Consider the following 18593-nt stretch of genomic DNA (forward strand, 5'->3'; position numbering starts at 1 on the left):
GACTTTTCACACAAAACAGCTCCATTCCATACGCAACATCAGAGGAGAGAGAAGGAATTTTAAATCACAAAAACTGCTTCGACTAATAAAATACCACAACTCTTCAGCTGGAACATTTATCAAACACCATGTAAGGCTCAATTTTTTCCCACTCTTTTCTTAATAACTTATAAATATTCTCCCTTCTGTCCTTCCTCCTAAAAAATAATAATAACTAAAACCCTCTCATTTCTATTCCATCAAATACAACATTTTTTTATTTAACTTTTAGATTCAAATCCCACTCTAACAAATATAAAAAAGAAAACATGTTTTAGATAGTTGTATTTTTTTTTAACTAAAAAGTACATATAAATCATCAACAACTGGTCAATATAAGAAATTATTTAAAATATTTGTATTGTAATAATACAAAGTCTGAAAACCTGTTAGATGTTACAATTATGATAGAATTAGAGCGAAATAAATAACGAAAAAAAAAATTGGAGAATGGGGTGTTCTAAGGAAAAGAAAACAATTGAGAAGAAACAAAAGATGCGGCAAGTAGCCGCATTTCGCGGAGAAACGTTTCGAGGCATTCAATAATCTGAGTCTCCCGTTTCTTTCCGTAAGGAAAGAATGTTTTAGCGTGGCACCTATCTATGTGTCTCCTCTTCCTTCCTCACATCTTCAAATATTTTTATTTTTTTTTACTGTTATTTTAATATTTATTATTTTATTCTTTAATTTTTTTTTCTTTTATAATACAAAAGTTAATATTTTTATGACCAAGATATTTCTAAAAGTAAGTTGTCAATGGTGTAAAAAAATATTTTTTTTTCTCTTTTTAAATAAAACTCATCTTCAACAAAACCACCATGTCACACCATTTTCTTTTTCACTCTATCTATTTTAGGAAATACACTTTTGTTTTAAATAAATATTCTTTAAATTTTGCATCCAAACATCCAATGTATAAAACTATTAATGGGAATGTTTATGCGCCTTGGAATTTTGCAACTTTGAATCTCCAAAACACAATCATCAATGTTTGAGTGAAGCAACTGAAGAGTGAAGAAGTGCTTTATTAGAAGGTTTTACGAACCCATATGATCGTGTTTAATTTGGTATTACCAAATTTAGTTAAACATGTGATCACATATGGTCCATCACGTACCGTTCGATGGGAATAAGAAAATTAATTTTGTGTCCTTGGCATTGGACTACATTAATTAAAATTATGCATGTGGTACATTTAAAAACAATAAAGATAATAAACTAGAGAATGATATATTGATTTTGACGAAAATATATGAAAATTTGTGGCCCTATATCAGAAAAGGATTAGATGTTTGATAATACGTGTCTTACGTTAGGTATAAAGTCTGTGAACTCTGAAAAGACGTATGAAAAGTGTCATTTTTTCATGAAAAATTTGTCATCAATATTAATTGCATTGTACATTTATTTTTATGCTTCGCAATTATAGCATAAAAAATCTACTTAGTCGTCCAATCATACTCCATTAAAAATTATTTAAATTGAAGCTTTAGTGGCATATTCTTAAAATTGAAGGTATAAATATTTTGATGGAGGATATTCTCCGATAAGTTATTAATGAAGATCAAATTAACATTAGAGAGGGTTCAATTATAATATAATATGTGTGAGGGTTCAATTATAATATAATATGTGTGAGTTGTGTCTAGAACCTTAGTACAAGACGATGAATAATTTTCAATAATCTCAATAGTGGACAAAATAAGATTTGGTAAAGAATGTGATTCGTAATTATAGTGAAATTTTGGAAACATAGAAAAGTAGATTCTATTGAGATTTTTTGTCTTGTCCAGGTAACAATTTGGATATTTGATATACTAATTGCTGATTGTCTAAGTGTGACATTAGTACTTTCCTCTCGAGCTAATTACTAAGTATCCTTTTTTCGTATTGTCTAATTATTAAGAAGACTTTCGATACAGGGCTTCGTCTAAGTCGGTCACTACACAAACCAAACTCTGATACCATTGTTGGATCTTTTGAGAGAGGATCACCGATGAGATTTAACACCAATGAGATATGAGCTCAATCCACACATAAGGAATTGACATCACTCTTAATCCAAAACTTTAAGGCTATGAGTTTATGAGTCTTCATCCTTGTATGATGCTCAACTTTTTTATTTCTACTCAATGTGCGACTTAGACTCACACTTAAATTCCTAACGAGTACTCCTTGAATGATCTCCTTAATTATGTTTATTGTTTTTTGATAAAAAAAAAATCTTAATCACTTATATCTCTTACTTTCGTTTTGTTTCGCATGGTAAATACATTAAGTTATGTAATTAATTATACGTTATTGTATACATGCTAGATTATACTAACTTAGTTCTATGAATAAAAGAGACAAATACAATAAAGTATGAAAAACTTAACCCTTTTTTGGATTTTTGAATGAAACATTTTACATGGGTTGAAAAATTGGATGGGTAAAATATAAATGTCACTTTCAAAATCATGCATAGCATAGCTGCATTATTCAAATGCAGATTGATGGAAGACATGATCATCATGATTGTTAATACATAATCCAAGTGCTATGAAATTTATATACATACGCAAAAATGTTCAATTACTATCAAAGCCATGTTCAGTAAAGTCCTTTTTCTGGCTTTTCAACAAGTTTGCAAATGCAGTCACTATCCTTTTCTTTCCCTATCTGCTATGTCTCTTTCTATTCATTTTATATGTAAAGATTATAACTTTTTTTTTAAGGATGGAAAATTCATAATTTTTAACCAAACTTAATCATTGAATAATGTAATTTTAACACTTTGCTTCTGTATTCAATGTCGCGAGGGGGTTCAAAAATTTTAAAATTATATAGTTTTGTTGGGATTATTTTCATTTTTTATGTTATTTTCAGAATTAAATTAAAACTATTGTCTTTTAGTTTATAGTTTTATGTCCTTTAAACCAAATTAAATTAAACTTTCTTCGTTGATTATATTATGTCAAAGGATTTTCCAGCTAGCTCTAAGGTATTAATATGCTATGAATAATTGATGGACTTGTGATAATAGACTTATTAAAGTGTATATTTTTGTTCAAAATTACAAAAAGTTTATCATAATTTTTTGTGGTGTTATGAATTATTTGTATAATTATCCATTGTCCTTTCATATTCTGCACTTACTACTCTTTAATTATCTTGAAGTAACTTTTGATTTATATAAAGTAAACAAATGAGCTCTTATATATAATTTAAAATTAGTTATAGCGATTCCAAGTATAAATTTTCATTATTATATTTGGATCTAATATTAAAGTTTTGAAAGCATAAAACATTTTCAAAATATTTCTAAATTTAATTTTTAACATGGAATAATAAGAATGATACATTATCTGTTTCAAATGATGAATTGTTTAAATTCTTTTTCCTCAAAAAATTAATTGCCATAACATAAAAACTAATACAAATATATTGTTTATAAATATGTATTTGGATTTTAATTATGTCCATTAACTTGTCTGATTAAGTATTAACATAGATATTTTCACATAAAAAATATTATATATGTTAATTTACTATTTATAGGTCTTTCGTGTGAAAGAAATAGTTAAACTTTGTCATAGTAGGGGGAGAAATAAAGGTAAGAAAGAAGGCATGGGAGAAAACACTAAGAAAAATGACAAAAATAAAATAAAGTAAAGGTTGCTGATTTAGGATAAATAAAGCGAAAATCGAGGGGATGAAATTGTTTGGCTCGAAATAAAGAAAAAATATATTAATTAAATTATAAATAAAATTTCCCCTTTTAGTTTAACTTTTTCTGTTTCTTTCAAACTTTGTAGACATGTTATAAAGGTAATATAGCCAATTATATATAATTTATAATCAAACTTGTGTATGAGAAGCTAAAAATATTCATATATTTAGTTGTATATTATAATTTCAATGTCTGTAACACGTTCCTTTAGTTTTTATTTCAGCTGAGAAACTTGTTTGACATTGTATTTCATAAGCAAGTACCGTTTTTTTATACGTCATCGGAAGTAGTATTTCTTTAAACCCTAACTTTTCCTAGACTATTTATTAAAACTTTTTAATAAACTATTCTCTGTAAATAGTAATATTTTATTTAAAAAATGCCTCTTACTGTATAAAAAATGAATAGTGTTTTATAATACTTTTTTTTTTCTCTAGAAAATAAACATTAGCTCAAATATTTAAACTACTCTCTAAAAAGTTGTACCAGATTTGCACCTTTTTTTAAGGAAAAATTATAGGAGACGGTTTTTCATTTTTTTCTTATAAAAATTGTAAAAGATTGTTTGTAAATTTTTATAGAAAATTTGTATAAGAAGGTTTTCTATTTTTATCAAAAAATTGTAACTTTTATTTCTTTCGTTACACACTTCTTTTGAGGGATCGTCAACAAAAGATGTACTCACGGATATTTGCGGATAAAATCTACAACGAGTAAGAAATGAATAGATAAATGAATATCTGCAAATAACGGGTACGAATATTTTTTTATACTCGAATGTTAACCGGACGGGTACGGGTATCATAATATTTGTACCCGTTGATACCCATATCTGTTATACTCTAATTTAAATTTAAAAAAATTAAAAAAAACATTATTAAAACATTAACACATTGATCTTGAATGTGTTGTTTTTTATCAATTGGTTTTAAAAAAATTTCATTCCTTTGTAAATTTTCATTCAACACTATTTTAAATGGGTTATTTGCACTTTGTTTTAAATTTATGAATGTTATGCATTGTATTTTTATTTGAATTTATGGTTAAAATATGTTGTTAAATATTATAATTTTCTTTTGTAAATACATTCGGGTAGCCGTGAATATTAAAAAAGTATGTGGGTATCCGCATAACGGATACCGGTACAGATATGAATGTATTGGGTAGATATTTATCCAACAGATAAGGTATAAGGGAGCTAATACCCGTACCCTATCTGTCCCGTTGACATTCCACCCCGTTGACATTCCTACTTTTTCCTCTCTCTTCTTATTGTTTGACTTGCTTGTTTCATATATATGAAATTCACTCAAATCTCTATTATTAATTGAAGTCAATCAAATAATTTCATGTCTCACATTTAAATATTTAAACTTTTTTTTTATATTTATATTTATTATTTTTTTCACACAAAAATATTTGACTTTCAATTTTAAATGTTTAATTACATAAAATTTTCATTTAATAGATAATATAACAAACTTATCTTTTGTATTCTCTTTGATTCTTAATTTTTGTTCTGGATGAAACAATATTTAACTAGGTTTCATTAATATTTGCAAATTTAATAAAGATTTTGGTTCTCATGAAATTTTATTTGGTATTCTAGTGTAAAATGTAAACAATTATAATTTATTTCAAAGTATTTGATATCGAATAAACAATCATCCTCCTAATATTGAATATTTGATAATATTATGTTTCCTTTACCGTAACATTTTATTATTTTATAAAAACTAATATTGAAGTAGTAAGAAAACTGGTACGGATATGAGTACGAGAGTATACCCCTGTGGGAATGGGGATGAAACAAAAGTTTGATATCCGTTGGATTTGGATATAGGAATGAGGATGAATTTTCTCTACGAGGATTGATATATGATAACGAAACCCGTCCCCGTCCCGTTGTCATCCCTAAACATATGCCTGTTACCCGATGCGGATGGAATAAAAATGTTACACCCGATGGATGTGAGTGTAGGGATGAGGATGAACTTTTTTTCTGGAAATGGGTATAAGATAATGAAACTCACTCTCATCCCTGTCCTGCCTCGTCCCGTTGTTATCTTTAGTGTCATATGTCAAAATCTAATGAGTTATCTTCTACCTTGAAACCTTTCTAATTTTACAAGTGATATGTTTAAGATTTTGATACATGATATTTTCTTGAGTTTGACACATCACATCTTCTTGAGTTTGACACATGATACTTGCAAAAATAATTAATGTCCGAAAAAAACTAAATTAATTTTATTTATCATTATTGAAATTCTATTGAGTAAAAAAATATATGAACGTGAATCACGAATCTAATTATAAAGACCAGATTATTAATTAAATATTTTTAAAACAAATTAAGGAAATTCCAACTACCGAACAATCTTAATTCTACTTTTCTGACAAACATTTATACATTTTTGTTGGAAGGAAAAATGATTTATCATATATTATAACTTCTTTTTCTAAAATTATATTAGAAAATTTGTGGTAATTTAGAAGGTGTGGACAAAAGAAGAGATTTTTGCGAAGGTGAAGAAGTAGTGACCATGTAGATACTGAGTCATGCTGATCCCAGTGAGTGATCGTAGCCATTGAATTAAGAATCCTTTTACACGTCAGGAATGAATTATATAGTATTAATTAATATGCAAATATATTATCTGGAAGCAAAGTTTTTGTAGCACATAAAGACAATGAAATTGAAGAGCACCAATGAGTAAATGGTTTTGAGCTTTAGAACATTCAGGTCCACTTACTGAATTCAAAGTCAAAATGAGCTGACTTTCCAGGCCACATGGAAAATTGATTTGAATTTTGTGTTGGTGGAGACAACTTCTATCTTTGGAAATAAACTATTTCAGAAGCTAATGGGAATCAGGATCACTTTTTTCATTATCTTCTGAGGTCACAAATGCGATATACAAGTAGAATTAGTAAGACCCAATTCTTGAGGTGTTCAAGGATATGGCTTTTTGTGGACAATTAATCAAACATCTAAAAGTGATTATGATGAGATTACTAGGAACTAATAATATACTATGTCGGAATGATAAAGGACAGGGATATATAATCTAAGTTTTATAAACATAAATTAGGTTTTGTGTTATCCTTAAAGAGTGGTATTAACGTCGACTTTGGCGTTTGTTTGATTCCAAAAGTTATGCGAAGGAAGACGTTCAAAGATGATGGATGCTCCAAGAATCATTTTGTTGATAAAATGATCCAAGCATGATAAGACACTTTTGAAGGCTCTAATTTTTTTACTTTGGGAGAGAGACGTTTCGAAACGTTTCTCTCTGTGGTTTGTGTGCAAAATTTTTATATGAGCCATGATGTGGGCATGTTGTGGGGACAAAGGGGTGGTGTGAATTTTGTTTATAAAATTTGAAAGGTTCAAGTTTTCAATGGACCAATGATCGTGGAGAGAATCACCGACCCCTTATGTTTGATGAGACATTTTGAGAATCTACTACATGTATATAGGTAAGACAACTATTACCCCCTACCTATGTTTCTCTCTCTCTCTCTTCTCAACTTGTCACTCAATTTTTATTTTCCTATCATATGCTCCAAAACAACCACTATTATGCCAACTACATCTTCCACTGTTCATCACCCATACTCTTTTTATTAAAACCTCATTACCCTTCAAATCAACAAACAATAATCATCACTCCACACAACATTTGCAATACTTGTACTATAATCACTACCATAAGCTTTTCATTTCATTCAAACACTCAAAATAATAATTCTCATGCTGCCATGGTGTGTGTGATTTCGTAATTGATTTTCTCATGTAATTTTGTACGTAACATAATTAACTATGCTGAGATAACTTGCTTGTCACTTGTGTATTTTGAACAATTCCACTCACGTGCTTCATTCTTTATTCTAATCACATTACAATACAATACATCATCTATATGTAATCATCGATTACCTTTTCTTTTCTAATGCTCGTGACCAAGTTGTATAGCCATGTGGCCGAATGGTTTAGGATTGTGTTTTTTTTTTTCTTTTCATACACACTTATTGATTTCGAGGTTCTAATTCGAGTTAGGGCAAGCATTTTCACCGCTCCCTCTAACATTATTGTTTGAACTAGTTTTGGAAATTTTATGTTTGAATGTTTTTCTTGGAAATATTTTAATATAATTTAAAAAATAAACAATTAAAATAAAAAATCTATAACTACTCAAGTTTTCATGAACTTTTAATTTGGGGTTAATGTCATTAAAACTAACGACTATATTTTTATTAGTATTTATTCTTGTGTCTTCCTTTACTATTTATAAATACCATCCAGGTACATGGAGAAAAAGACAACAAACACTAGAGCTTTTTTAAAAGTATTTTTCTTTTATTTTTTGTATTATCTCTTAAAACAGTGGTATTCATAAAGTTCGAAGATTTTTCGCTACACTCGATTGATTGCATATTGGGAGAGAAATATATGATTTTGTTTTGTCCTGTGCAATAGGGACGTTTTCTTTATAAGATTAACGCTGTGTGTGTCTCAACTCAGACCATTTCTACTATTTACATCATTTTTTATCTATTTTTTATTATTTTTATAAGAATTATTGAATCTCAATTTCATTTTCTTTGATCATATACATGTAAGTATTATTATTGCTCTAATCATTATTTTTATATTATTTCATATTTTTATTATTAATTATATTATTTATTTAATCATTTTTTAACATTTTTAGAGAAAAAAATTTATTCATTTCTAACATAAAGATAATATAAAGGAAAAGACCAAAGGTACTTGTTATTTTTATTTTTATTACTTATTTATATTTATTTCTAAAATTAAAAACAATATAAAGCTGAAGATTTAAAACACATCATATAAACTAATATATTTATTATAGTTATAATTAAATCAATATCAGTTAAACCTAACAATTTATATCTATAATTATTTTTATTTTTATCGATAAGAATGAAATTACCGATAAATAAAAGATATTTTTGAAGTCGTTTTAATTTTCTCGTAATTCTTACTTGACAAGACAGATTGATGAATATTTAACTATTTTACAGGACACGTTTCTTTATATGTGCAATTTTATAATCTGACACTAACACTAGATCCAATCATCAATTAATGAAGGTACACTTTGCGAATGGTTATGATGTTTGTTTGGGAAATGTGACAACTGTGAGATTTTGTTGTTGTTTTAGTTCATATTTAAAAACTAGAGTTAAGTAAATATTTTAATTTTTTTTAATATTATTAAGAAATATTTATAGACTTTTAATTGATTCTGATAACGTTTTAATATCCAACATGACCAAAACAAGCTTAATATTTTAAAATATACTATGTTTATAATATGGTCCAATAAAAAGCCAAAGGTAAACATTTCCTTAAAATCGGACCCGTAATTGAAGTAATGAAGTTCAAGAAGTCTAATAGTGATTAAACTATGAGGGGTTATTAAATAATATTGAAAAAGCGTAATGCCGTAATTTTATGATATTATTTTTTAAAATGTTATTTTATAGATTTTAACTTTTAAAGGCACATAAATTACTAAATAAAGAAATACTACATTCTGTTTGTTTGACTGAAAATTCATTTAAAATGACAGTTTTTAAATAAGGTTCACTTATATATGATTCTATGATTTTAATCAATATAACAATAGGCGAATGTGTTGATAGAAGTGTCTACTATAACTCCTCAATATAAACAACATAAGATATTTCAATCACAGTACTCGTATGCAAATTTAAAAATATACAAGAATATTCACTAATAATAAAAGTTCATATCTAAAATAACATATATCGTACGTTGATTTTTTTGCAAAAAAAATAAATTACATCGTATGTATTAAGAGTTTTATTATCTTAGAGAATTTTCAAGTTTTGATTAATTTTTTAAAGTTTCTAAGCTATGATTTGACTTATAGACCAAAAATTCTCAGTATTCTGTTTTTCATTCTTTTTTTTTTCTCCAAAATCGGTCCATCTGGTTTAAAAATTATTATTATAATTGAACAAATAGTTGGGAGTGATACAGTAATTTGATTTCGATAACATTTTTTATATATAAAAAAAGTTCAACGAATCCAATCATAATTAACAGTTAGATTGAATCAATTATTAGTTTTCCTTTTGTTTGAAGAGAATATATTATATCAAATACATAATAAAATAAATATTAAACATCTCATAATATAAAACCCAATATAACCCCAAACGAAACTCAACAACTACATACAGCAAATCCCTTACTTTTTTTTTTCATAAACTTTTAACTCATTTTTTTTCTATCAACTATTTATCAAAATTAATTCCTCGGTATAAAACATGGGGTTAATAAAATAATAAGAAAACATAAATTTCAACAAAATTGTTCTGATTCTGACCCAAGTTCGTTAGCTATCGTTAGGAATAACCATCGCATTTTTTAGGTATTGTCCGTTTTGGAGAGTTTGAGCTTCGTCACGGTTTTGTCCTTAAAAGACGTCTTTTAAAGACAAAACTGTGACGGAACTCAAACACTTTAAAGTGGATAATATCTCAGAAATGCGATAATTGTTACTAATTGTTAGACGAATTTGAGTCGAAATAAAAAAAAAAAAAACTAATTTCAATATAGTAAAACAAAAATTACATTAATATAATATTTTAAAAATAATATCTCATATCATGCAAATATAAAAGATACGATAGATTGAAAATAAAATTATACATATTTATAAGTTTAATTGAAATTAAACTTTTTGTAAATTGAATTTGTTATTACCCTCTAACATTTTATCCTCCTTAAGAAAAGACAAAAAGGAGAATGAGGGCATCTCTCTTGGTTTCTGAGGCAAAAGATAACGAAATATAAAAAAGTGAAGATTTGTAATATAACGTTAATTGTAGGGTTGTACCTTGAAACTATAGTATATATACCCTATTAATGGTTGAGTTAGATAGGAAGCAGTAGAGTGATTTGAAGTGATTAAGGGAAATGAAGAAGTTGTTTAGGGTTAATTAATATAATAGAGAGGTATCTTAGTGAAATGTAAATTATGGATTGAGTAGAGAGAAAGACGTTGGTGCATGAGAGGCCAATGAGAAAGAGATCCCAGAAAGCAACAAAATAAAACTGGGATTCTCTGATCAAAACTTTTGTCTTCCTAGCATGTGAAGCAGGCCTCTAATTTAATGATAGAGAAGGAAGATTAATTAAATAATTAATTAAAAATGTGGAAATAATAGTATAGAAAGAATGACTGGTAGGGGTGTTAAAATGGCAACAACCCTTGACACTGCCTTAACACTGCCACTTTCGAATTAAATAATGTTGTTGATGTTGGCAGTGGGTATGTGCGTTATCGAAGGCCCATCACCACTCCATGCGTCACTTCTCTCTTTCTCTCTCCATCATGCATGCCAACTGTTTGAAACTTCCAACAACTCACCAACGCCTTCTTCTAATGCACCACCACTTAATCATCCTCAAAGTAGGGCTCCACTACTTCACTTTTCTTCATCTCTTCCTTCCCTCCTTTTCTTCATTTCTTTTTTCTCCGTTTACAAGATCATGAATCGACCAATCGTTTTACTAAAGATGATATTGTTCCTTTGGTTTCATAGACTCCACACGACAACAATCTACACCACTTATTATATGTTGAGAATAGTTCAAATGTGAATCAAAAGTCTCACATTAGATATAATAAATAAAAGTCCATAACACTATTGGCTTCAGGTTTTAAGTAAAAGTGGTGTCAAACATCTTATATGTATAAAACTAATAGCATTTATATATATAGAACCATAATCTCTCAATAACGATAACTATAACCCATATGATGAAATATAAACCCTACATTACACATGTTATTATTTTACAACTTTTGTAATATGAGACTTACATACTGTAAACTGACATTATCTCTACTTGATGTGAGAATTTCAACACGTTCTTTTTCACGTTAAAACATATATATCTCAAACGTTTAAAAAATATGTGACTTATGATTTTCTCCTACTCTTCATAGATGATACATTCATCATTGTTCAATATTATGTCTTTATGTCTAAGATTTACCTTTATAGACACACCAATTAAAATAACACGACATGCAAAATATATATTATTATGATGGAAATGTTCACTCTTCATATTATATTCAATATTATGTCTTTGTATTTAAAATTTACCTTTATAAACAAACCAATTGAAATAACACGACTTGCAAAAGTGTGATATATCCTTTAATATCTTTCGTAAATAATTCAAGTTGAAGGTTTTTTTATTTATTTATTTAAATCACGCTCTCCTTCAACAAATGTCCATTTCCATCTATTGCCGTGTTAAAAACTTATACTAAATTTAAATTTATTTTATTTCATCTAATTTAATGGTTAAAATTAATTCATAGATAGGGTGGTCGAAAACGGTAAAAAAAAAAAAACAAGATTATTGGATATTTAAATGAAGAAAAATGTTCATCCATCTTTCTTTTGAATTGATATGAATCATCATATAAAAGTTTTACTGAACAGTTCTTAATAAGCCATGATTATTGCCTAGTTAGCATGTGAATTATAGTAGAAAGTTGATGTACATAGGGTGTTTTTTGTTCCTCCTAATTTGCACTTTAGAATGAGTGAACTCCATTTTTAATTAAGAAGAAAGAAGAAGGCAATAGGAAAAAGACAAAATCACTTTATATCTGATAGGGTGGGGTTCTTGCACCCGACCACCAACCACAGTGCCTACTTATTAGGCTTAGCTGTAGAATTTCATGTACCATCAACACACACGTACATTAGTTCTCTAACATAAAACCCCCCAAAAAAAATAAATATTTGAACACTTACGTATATTATATATGTTATTATTATATATAAATAATAATGTTCGTGATCACCACACACGTTTGGCTTCTTCATCTATCGAAATTTTCTTTAATTACTTCCCCTGTAATTTAACAAAACTTGAAAGACTTAAGAAAAGGGTAAAGCAAGCAATTGAATATAGAAATGTGGTTAGGTTAAGTTGATGAAGGTGATGATGATTGAGATGATGAAGATGAGGATCTTAGTTCATAAGAGATGCACATTGGGAGTTGCAAAATAAGATCCCTTCCATGTGAAAAAATCTTAATTTAAAGTTTCATACAATTAAAATATTTAACTGAAAAACAGGATTAAGGGTTTGGGTGATGGGTGATGGGTCACGTGGCAGTTTTCCATGTGCCATAGCAAGGTTGTTCAATCCATTGGCCCTTATTTTGGGACTCATTTAGAGATCCTATGTCACAACCCTTTAAGTGCTTTTCAAGTTCAACAAAAACCCACATATACTCTTCTTGCCTTTTGTCTTTTTTCTATTCTAACACACACAACTCAAACCATTTAGACCTTGCAAGACAAATTCAATGTGGAAGATTAATAGTCAATTAGACCGAGGAAGCACGTTAGCAACTAGCTTCTAAGCTATTTTAATTTGATATTAGTAGCCTGTGGTATTGGATAATGAACTTCACATAATCAATTATTATCAATTGGGTCATCTCAATCGAAAAGACAATACATCTTTTTAAAGCAAATATCTAAATTTATCATGCTCTCATTAATGACAACAACTGTTTAATAATCTAACCCCACTTAATTCCTTTTGCTTCCACATTAGGTTTCCTTGTCTCATCTACATGTTTTTTTTTTTCTTACTTCTATTTGTTGTTGTATTATTTAATGATCAATAGAACAAATTATTATTTTGTAAACTGATATTAAAAATTCACAGAACATATGACTTATTTTGTATTTCTTAATTGCATTCCTAATATATACAGAGTGTATTATGCTTTGTGTAGTTGCATTTAATTGTGCATGTGCTTCAACCTTCTTTAAGTGATGGAACGCAGCCATCTTGTAATTGTTATTAAAATATAAGGAACAAGTAGTATATTTGAAAACTCACTAAAACAATGGACATTTATGTTGGAAAGTTGAGGGATTAAATTAAAATAAAGTTTTGTGTATATTATTATAAAGTGGGTTTTTGTCTGCACACGTTATATTTGAAATGGGCCAAACCAAAATGGGCTCAACCGGTTTAGCAAAAAAATCCGTTTTGAAATTTATCATTGAAATTCATTTGATTTGCTTAGAATAGTTTATCCTCAATAACTAGTGATAAGTTTCAATCGATTCACTCAAATGTCTGTAGAGACTCTCACGCACACATTTGTTTTTTAGCTAGCACTAATTATAATGCTTCCAAACCTAAAAGCAATAACTAGCTATTGGTAACCCACGTTAGAGTGTTTTTCAACTGGAAAATCAACATGTTCTTCCTCTCTTAGTAGTTAGTGAGTGACAGTAACAACAAGTGTATATCTTCTATTTTTCATTTCAACACCAAAAATCTTAATCAAATAAATCGAAAAAAATTATTGAAAGCCACAGTAAAATTGTATAATCATACAACTACCACATACAAAAACTCTTCACTTCTAATTCTGTAAACTCCCATTCTCCGAAGTTTTATTGTAGTTAAGAAACAGCAAAAATAATCCTAGGCACAACATGTTACAGAGCAACAACCAAAGCATGATGTGACATGGTTACAACTTGCTCTTCCTTAAAGGCCCCATCTCCTTAGCCTTTGCTCTGAGCAACGGCTTCTGTGTCTTCCCAGTAGCTGTCTTCGGCAATGGTCCAAACACAACTGATTTTGGAACCCAATAAGCAGGCATGTGTGACCTACAGAACTTAACTATGTCTTCAACCAAACGCTGCTCATTGCCACCATCCACGTCTCCCTTCAGTGTCACAAACGCACAAGGTGACTCACCCCACTTCTCATCTGGCCTTGCCACCACTGCTGCCTCCAGTATGGCAGGATGAGAGAACAGAACATGCTCTATTTCGACACTGCTAATGTTTTCACCACCCGAGATGATGATGTCCTTTGACCTGTCTTTGATTTCTATGTATCCATCTTTATGCTTCACAGCCAGATCGCCAGAATGAAACCACCCATTTGCAAACGCCTCCTTATTGGCTCTGGGGTTCTTCAGATACCCTTTCATCACAGCATTGCCCCTCATCATGATCTCACCCACAGTGCCACCATCAGCGGGAACAGGTTCCATGGTTTTTGGGTTCATAACTTCTAGGCCTTCCAAGGCAATGTACCGCACCCCTTGCCTTGCGCTGAGCCGGGCTTGTTTTTCAATAGGAAGTGATTCCCACTCTGGCTTCCGAGCACATATGGTGGAGGGGCCGTAGGTTTCTGAGAGACCGTACGTGTGAGTCACACGAAATCCTTTTTCAGACATTTCAGCAATCATAGACGGAGGAGGAGCAGCACCAGCTGTGTTCACCTTGACGAAAATAGTTCAAGTGTGAGTCAAAGTCCCACGTTAGATAGAATAAACAAAGTTAAACACTGTATAAGAATAAAGACCCATAACATCATTACCTTAAAGTCTTGGGGTAAAAGTGGTATCAAATACCTTATATGTGTAAGACTAATATAATATAACTATATGGAATCACAATATCTCAAATGTCTATAACCATAAATATATAAACCCAACACACCTCTACAACATGGGGCAGAGGAAGGATCACTTCTTCAGACGAGGCATTCACTATTGAGTTAAGAACCACTGGTGCTGCACAAAAATGAGTCACTTTGTACTTGGCAATGGCTGCATATACTGCCTTAGCTGTTACCTTTGTTAATGCAAAACCAAATGTTAAAGTTTAACCCAACCATGAAGAACAAAATCACTCACATAAATTTACCTGTCTCATACAAATGTTAGTTCCACAAAGAGCAGCAAGTGTCCAGGGATAGCACCAGCCATTGCAATGAAACATGGGAAGTGTCCACAGATACACAGCACCTTCACTCATTCCCCAGTTAAGAGCTGCACTGAGAGACATGAGATACGCCCCTCGGTGGTGTAACACCACACCCTTAGGACTAGCAGTGGTACCAGAAGTGTAACCAAGAGCAATGCTTTGCCACTCATCCTGAGGAGGCTTCCACTTGAACTCAGGGTCACCACCTTCAAGAAATGTCTCGTACTCAACGGCTCCTCTGGATACACAGTTTTTCAGAACCTTGGGGTGGCAGTTTTCGTCACCAATGACAATTAAAATAGGAGGTTTAAAGGTTTTGCTGTTCTCAGACCAGATTTTCAAGGATTCTTCTGCCACGGAAAAGAACTCTTGGTCCACGATCACTGCTGCTGTCGATGAATGAGCGAGGAGAAAAGCTATTGCTGGAGCGTTGAGACGAATGTTAACTGCGTTCAGCACAGCTCCTGCCATTGGAATTCCAAAATGAGCTTCATAGAAGGCTGGAATGTTGGGTGCAATAACAGCTACCTGATGCCACCATTACATTACAACTCAACACACTTTAATGCAACAAATGACAATAACATAAAATTCATATACGGACTACAAACAAACTATTAGCAGCACCAACACGACCATCATGTTGTTAGGACTACCTTTTAGGGAAGAGACATTCACACTAATAAAACATGTATCGGGATCATGACACCCTCTCCAACCCAAAAATCTTTATACTTCTTTATATATTATTGAACTTTCTTAAACTTTCAGACTATCCTTTTGATCACTAAAATACATTATCTCAACACAGACCCAACTGTTGAGGTTTACCAGAATCAGACATGTTTGTCTCCTTAGTTACCAAGACAAATGATTGGTTTTGATATTACGGTTGGACTATTTATAGGAAGAGATGTACTAAAAAGATTCAACTCTCTGATGAACCATGAGTCAACCATTGAAGAGATCATAGCACCGTCTTCAACAAAAATCCTTAAAATTGTGTGTTTCTATGAGTCTCTTTTCTTTATATACTTTTTCATTATATATATTGTTCAACTTTCTTAAATTTTTAACTTATATTTAGATTCTTAATATCTAAGAGAAGTATAATAAGGAGATTCATCGTTGAACCATGGGCCAACCATATAAAAGATCATGACATCATTTTAATCTAAAATTTTAAAACTTTGGGTTAGTGATTTTTTTCCCTATATCTTATTCAACTTCAAACTCAAATTTCTAATAATAAGGAAGTGTGTTGAGATGATTTGTGTTGGTGATCATTAAATAGAGACAAATTAACATATCCTTGTTATAGTTAAACCTATGATAAAAGCCTAACTCATACATGAGAGGAAGACGATTAAACAAATATAAGTTAAACTTATTAGAGAATTGAATAACATATAAAGAGAAAAAGAAGACAACAAATACATAGTTTTAAAATTTTGAATTCGAAGTGGTATCATATTTTCTTGTTGACTCATAATTCAATGGTGTTAAATCTTTCCAAAATCAGTGATTTGTCTTGGTAAAGTGACTAATCCAACTATATTAATGAACATATCCAACATTTATTATAAAAATGCATATAAAAGAAAAATAGTCAGAAACAGGTATGTTCAGATTTTGAGTTGAGAATAGTATTATAATCTTTTATTTCATTGAATTATCTCTCATTCCTTTACTTCATTTTAAAAGTGTATGCAGTTTTAATTACCCAGTGTTCTCAATTTTATAATGAAGAAGCAAAAATGTTCCTATCTGAAATAGGTTAATCAGTGTATCTGAATTATTATTTATTTTGGATATTTGGTTGCGATTATAAACGGGAGGGAACAGCAACATTAACATGAAGAGAGTAAAAGAATTAGAGGTAGAAGAGAGGTACGGTGTTGGGGAGGCCGATGGAATGGTTAGAGAGAGCAGAAGCGAATCGACGGCAACGCTGGTAAGTCTGAAGCCACGTGTAGTGTCGTGATCCGTGGACGATGGATCTTCTGGTGGGGTGCACCAGAGCTGCTCTTTCCAAGAACCACAGAGGGGTTAAAGCAGCGTGGTTCGCATCGTTCTTGGGCAAATCGTCTATGTCGCGCTCCACACCCATTTCCTGTACCTTTCTCTCAACGCTGAATCAATGTTCAAGGAGGACTCAGAATATATAATGGGAGAGGATCCATGGGTGCAATTGAAAAACCAGAAAAAACATCAAAACACTAACCTTTAGAAAATGGAAGTACGAATCACCTTCTTGTACCAAAGTTGAACGACAAATTTACAGAAATTTCTGGATTTTGGTTATGTTTATATTGATCTCATGTATTTTCGGAGAAAAAGATTTAATCTTTCAAATGCACACAAACATTTTGTATAACTTCCCGCGAAACTTCATCACAACTATTCATTACACTCGATGGGTCTTGATAATCCAACGGTTCTTATTATCATGGAGTGTGGTGGATTTTGCCTTATACGACGTCACTTGTTAGAACCATGCATTACATGAAGCTGACATTAAAGTGAGATTTGCTTAAAATTAAGCAAGAGTTCTCAGTACTAATGAAATAAAAGAACAGGTTTTTTTTTTTTTTCTAGTAACCAAAACAACCAGAAAATAATTAACGACTCAACAAAGAATTTCTTTTGGTTGGATGGTATTTTCTGAATTTTCTTTTCTTGGGATACTTGCTTCTCCGAATTTTCTTTTATGTTGGCGATGCTGCATAATGCGTATTGCAATAATTTATGCATTGGTTAACTTCCTTCATCTTTTTTTATATCTTTCTTTCTGTCCCTTTTATTTATCTATTGTTACTTGAGGTATAAAACTTGTTAAAGGGTGTCAAATGATTATATTTGAGTGTGAAAAGATGATTAATATTTTTTTAAATATGCAATAGTTGTTATCTATTACAACCTGTCTACATGCAATGTTTGGAAACTTCATAGTAAACAAAAGCAAATCCTAGTAGTATACACAAGTAACCAGGTATTA

General features: G+C 30.3%; 1 protein-coding gene across 1 annotated transcript; it reads right to left on the reverse strand.

The window, feature by feature from the left end:
* Window positions 1-14149: 14149 nt before the first annotated feature.
* LOC114186597 (acetate--CoA ligase CCL3-like) lies at window positions 14150-17987 on the reverse strand. The gene is made up of 5 exons (XM_028074550.2): window positions 17820-17987; window positions 17490-17727; window positions 15536-16123; window positions 15329-15463; window positions 14150-15108 (listed from the first exon to the last, which is right to left on the reverse strand). The coding sequence occupies exons 2-5, from the start codon at window positions 17703-17705 to the stop codon at window positions 14347-14349; spliced, it is 1701 nt and encodes a 566-aa protein (XP_027930351.2). The 5' UTR covers window positions 17706-17727; window positions 17820-17987; the 3' UTR covers window positions 14150-14346.
* Window positions 17988-18593: the final 606 nt, after the last annotated feature.

The sequence above is a fragment of the Vigna unguiculata genome, chromosome 6, assembly GCF_037176805.1.
Source record: "Vigna unguiculata cultivar grain cowpea cultivar isolate G323 ecotype 2 chromosome 6, ASM3717680v1, whole genome shotgun sequence".
Classification (NCBI taxonomy): Eukaryota; Viridiplantae; Streptophyta; class Magnoliopsida; order Fabales; family Fabaceae; genus Vigna; species Vigna unguiculata.

Bases quoted from the DNA above. Each gene is read 5' to 3' on its own strand.
- LOC114186597 (XM_028074550.2), bottom strand. From the start codon at position 17,705: ATGGGTGTGGAGCGCGACATAGACGATTTGCCCAAGAACGATGCGAAC. The intron at 15,464-15,535 runs GTAAATTTATGT...GCATTAACAAAG, and splicing joins CTAACATTTGTATGAGACAG to GTAACAGCTAAGGCAGTATA. The intron at 15,109-15,328 runs GTGTGTTGGGTT...ATTTTCGTCAAG, and splicing joins CTCTGCCCCATGTTGTAGAG to GTGAACACAGCTGGTGCTGC.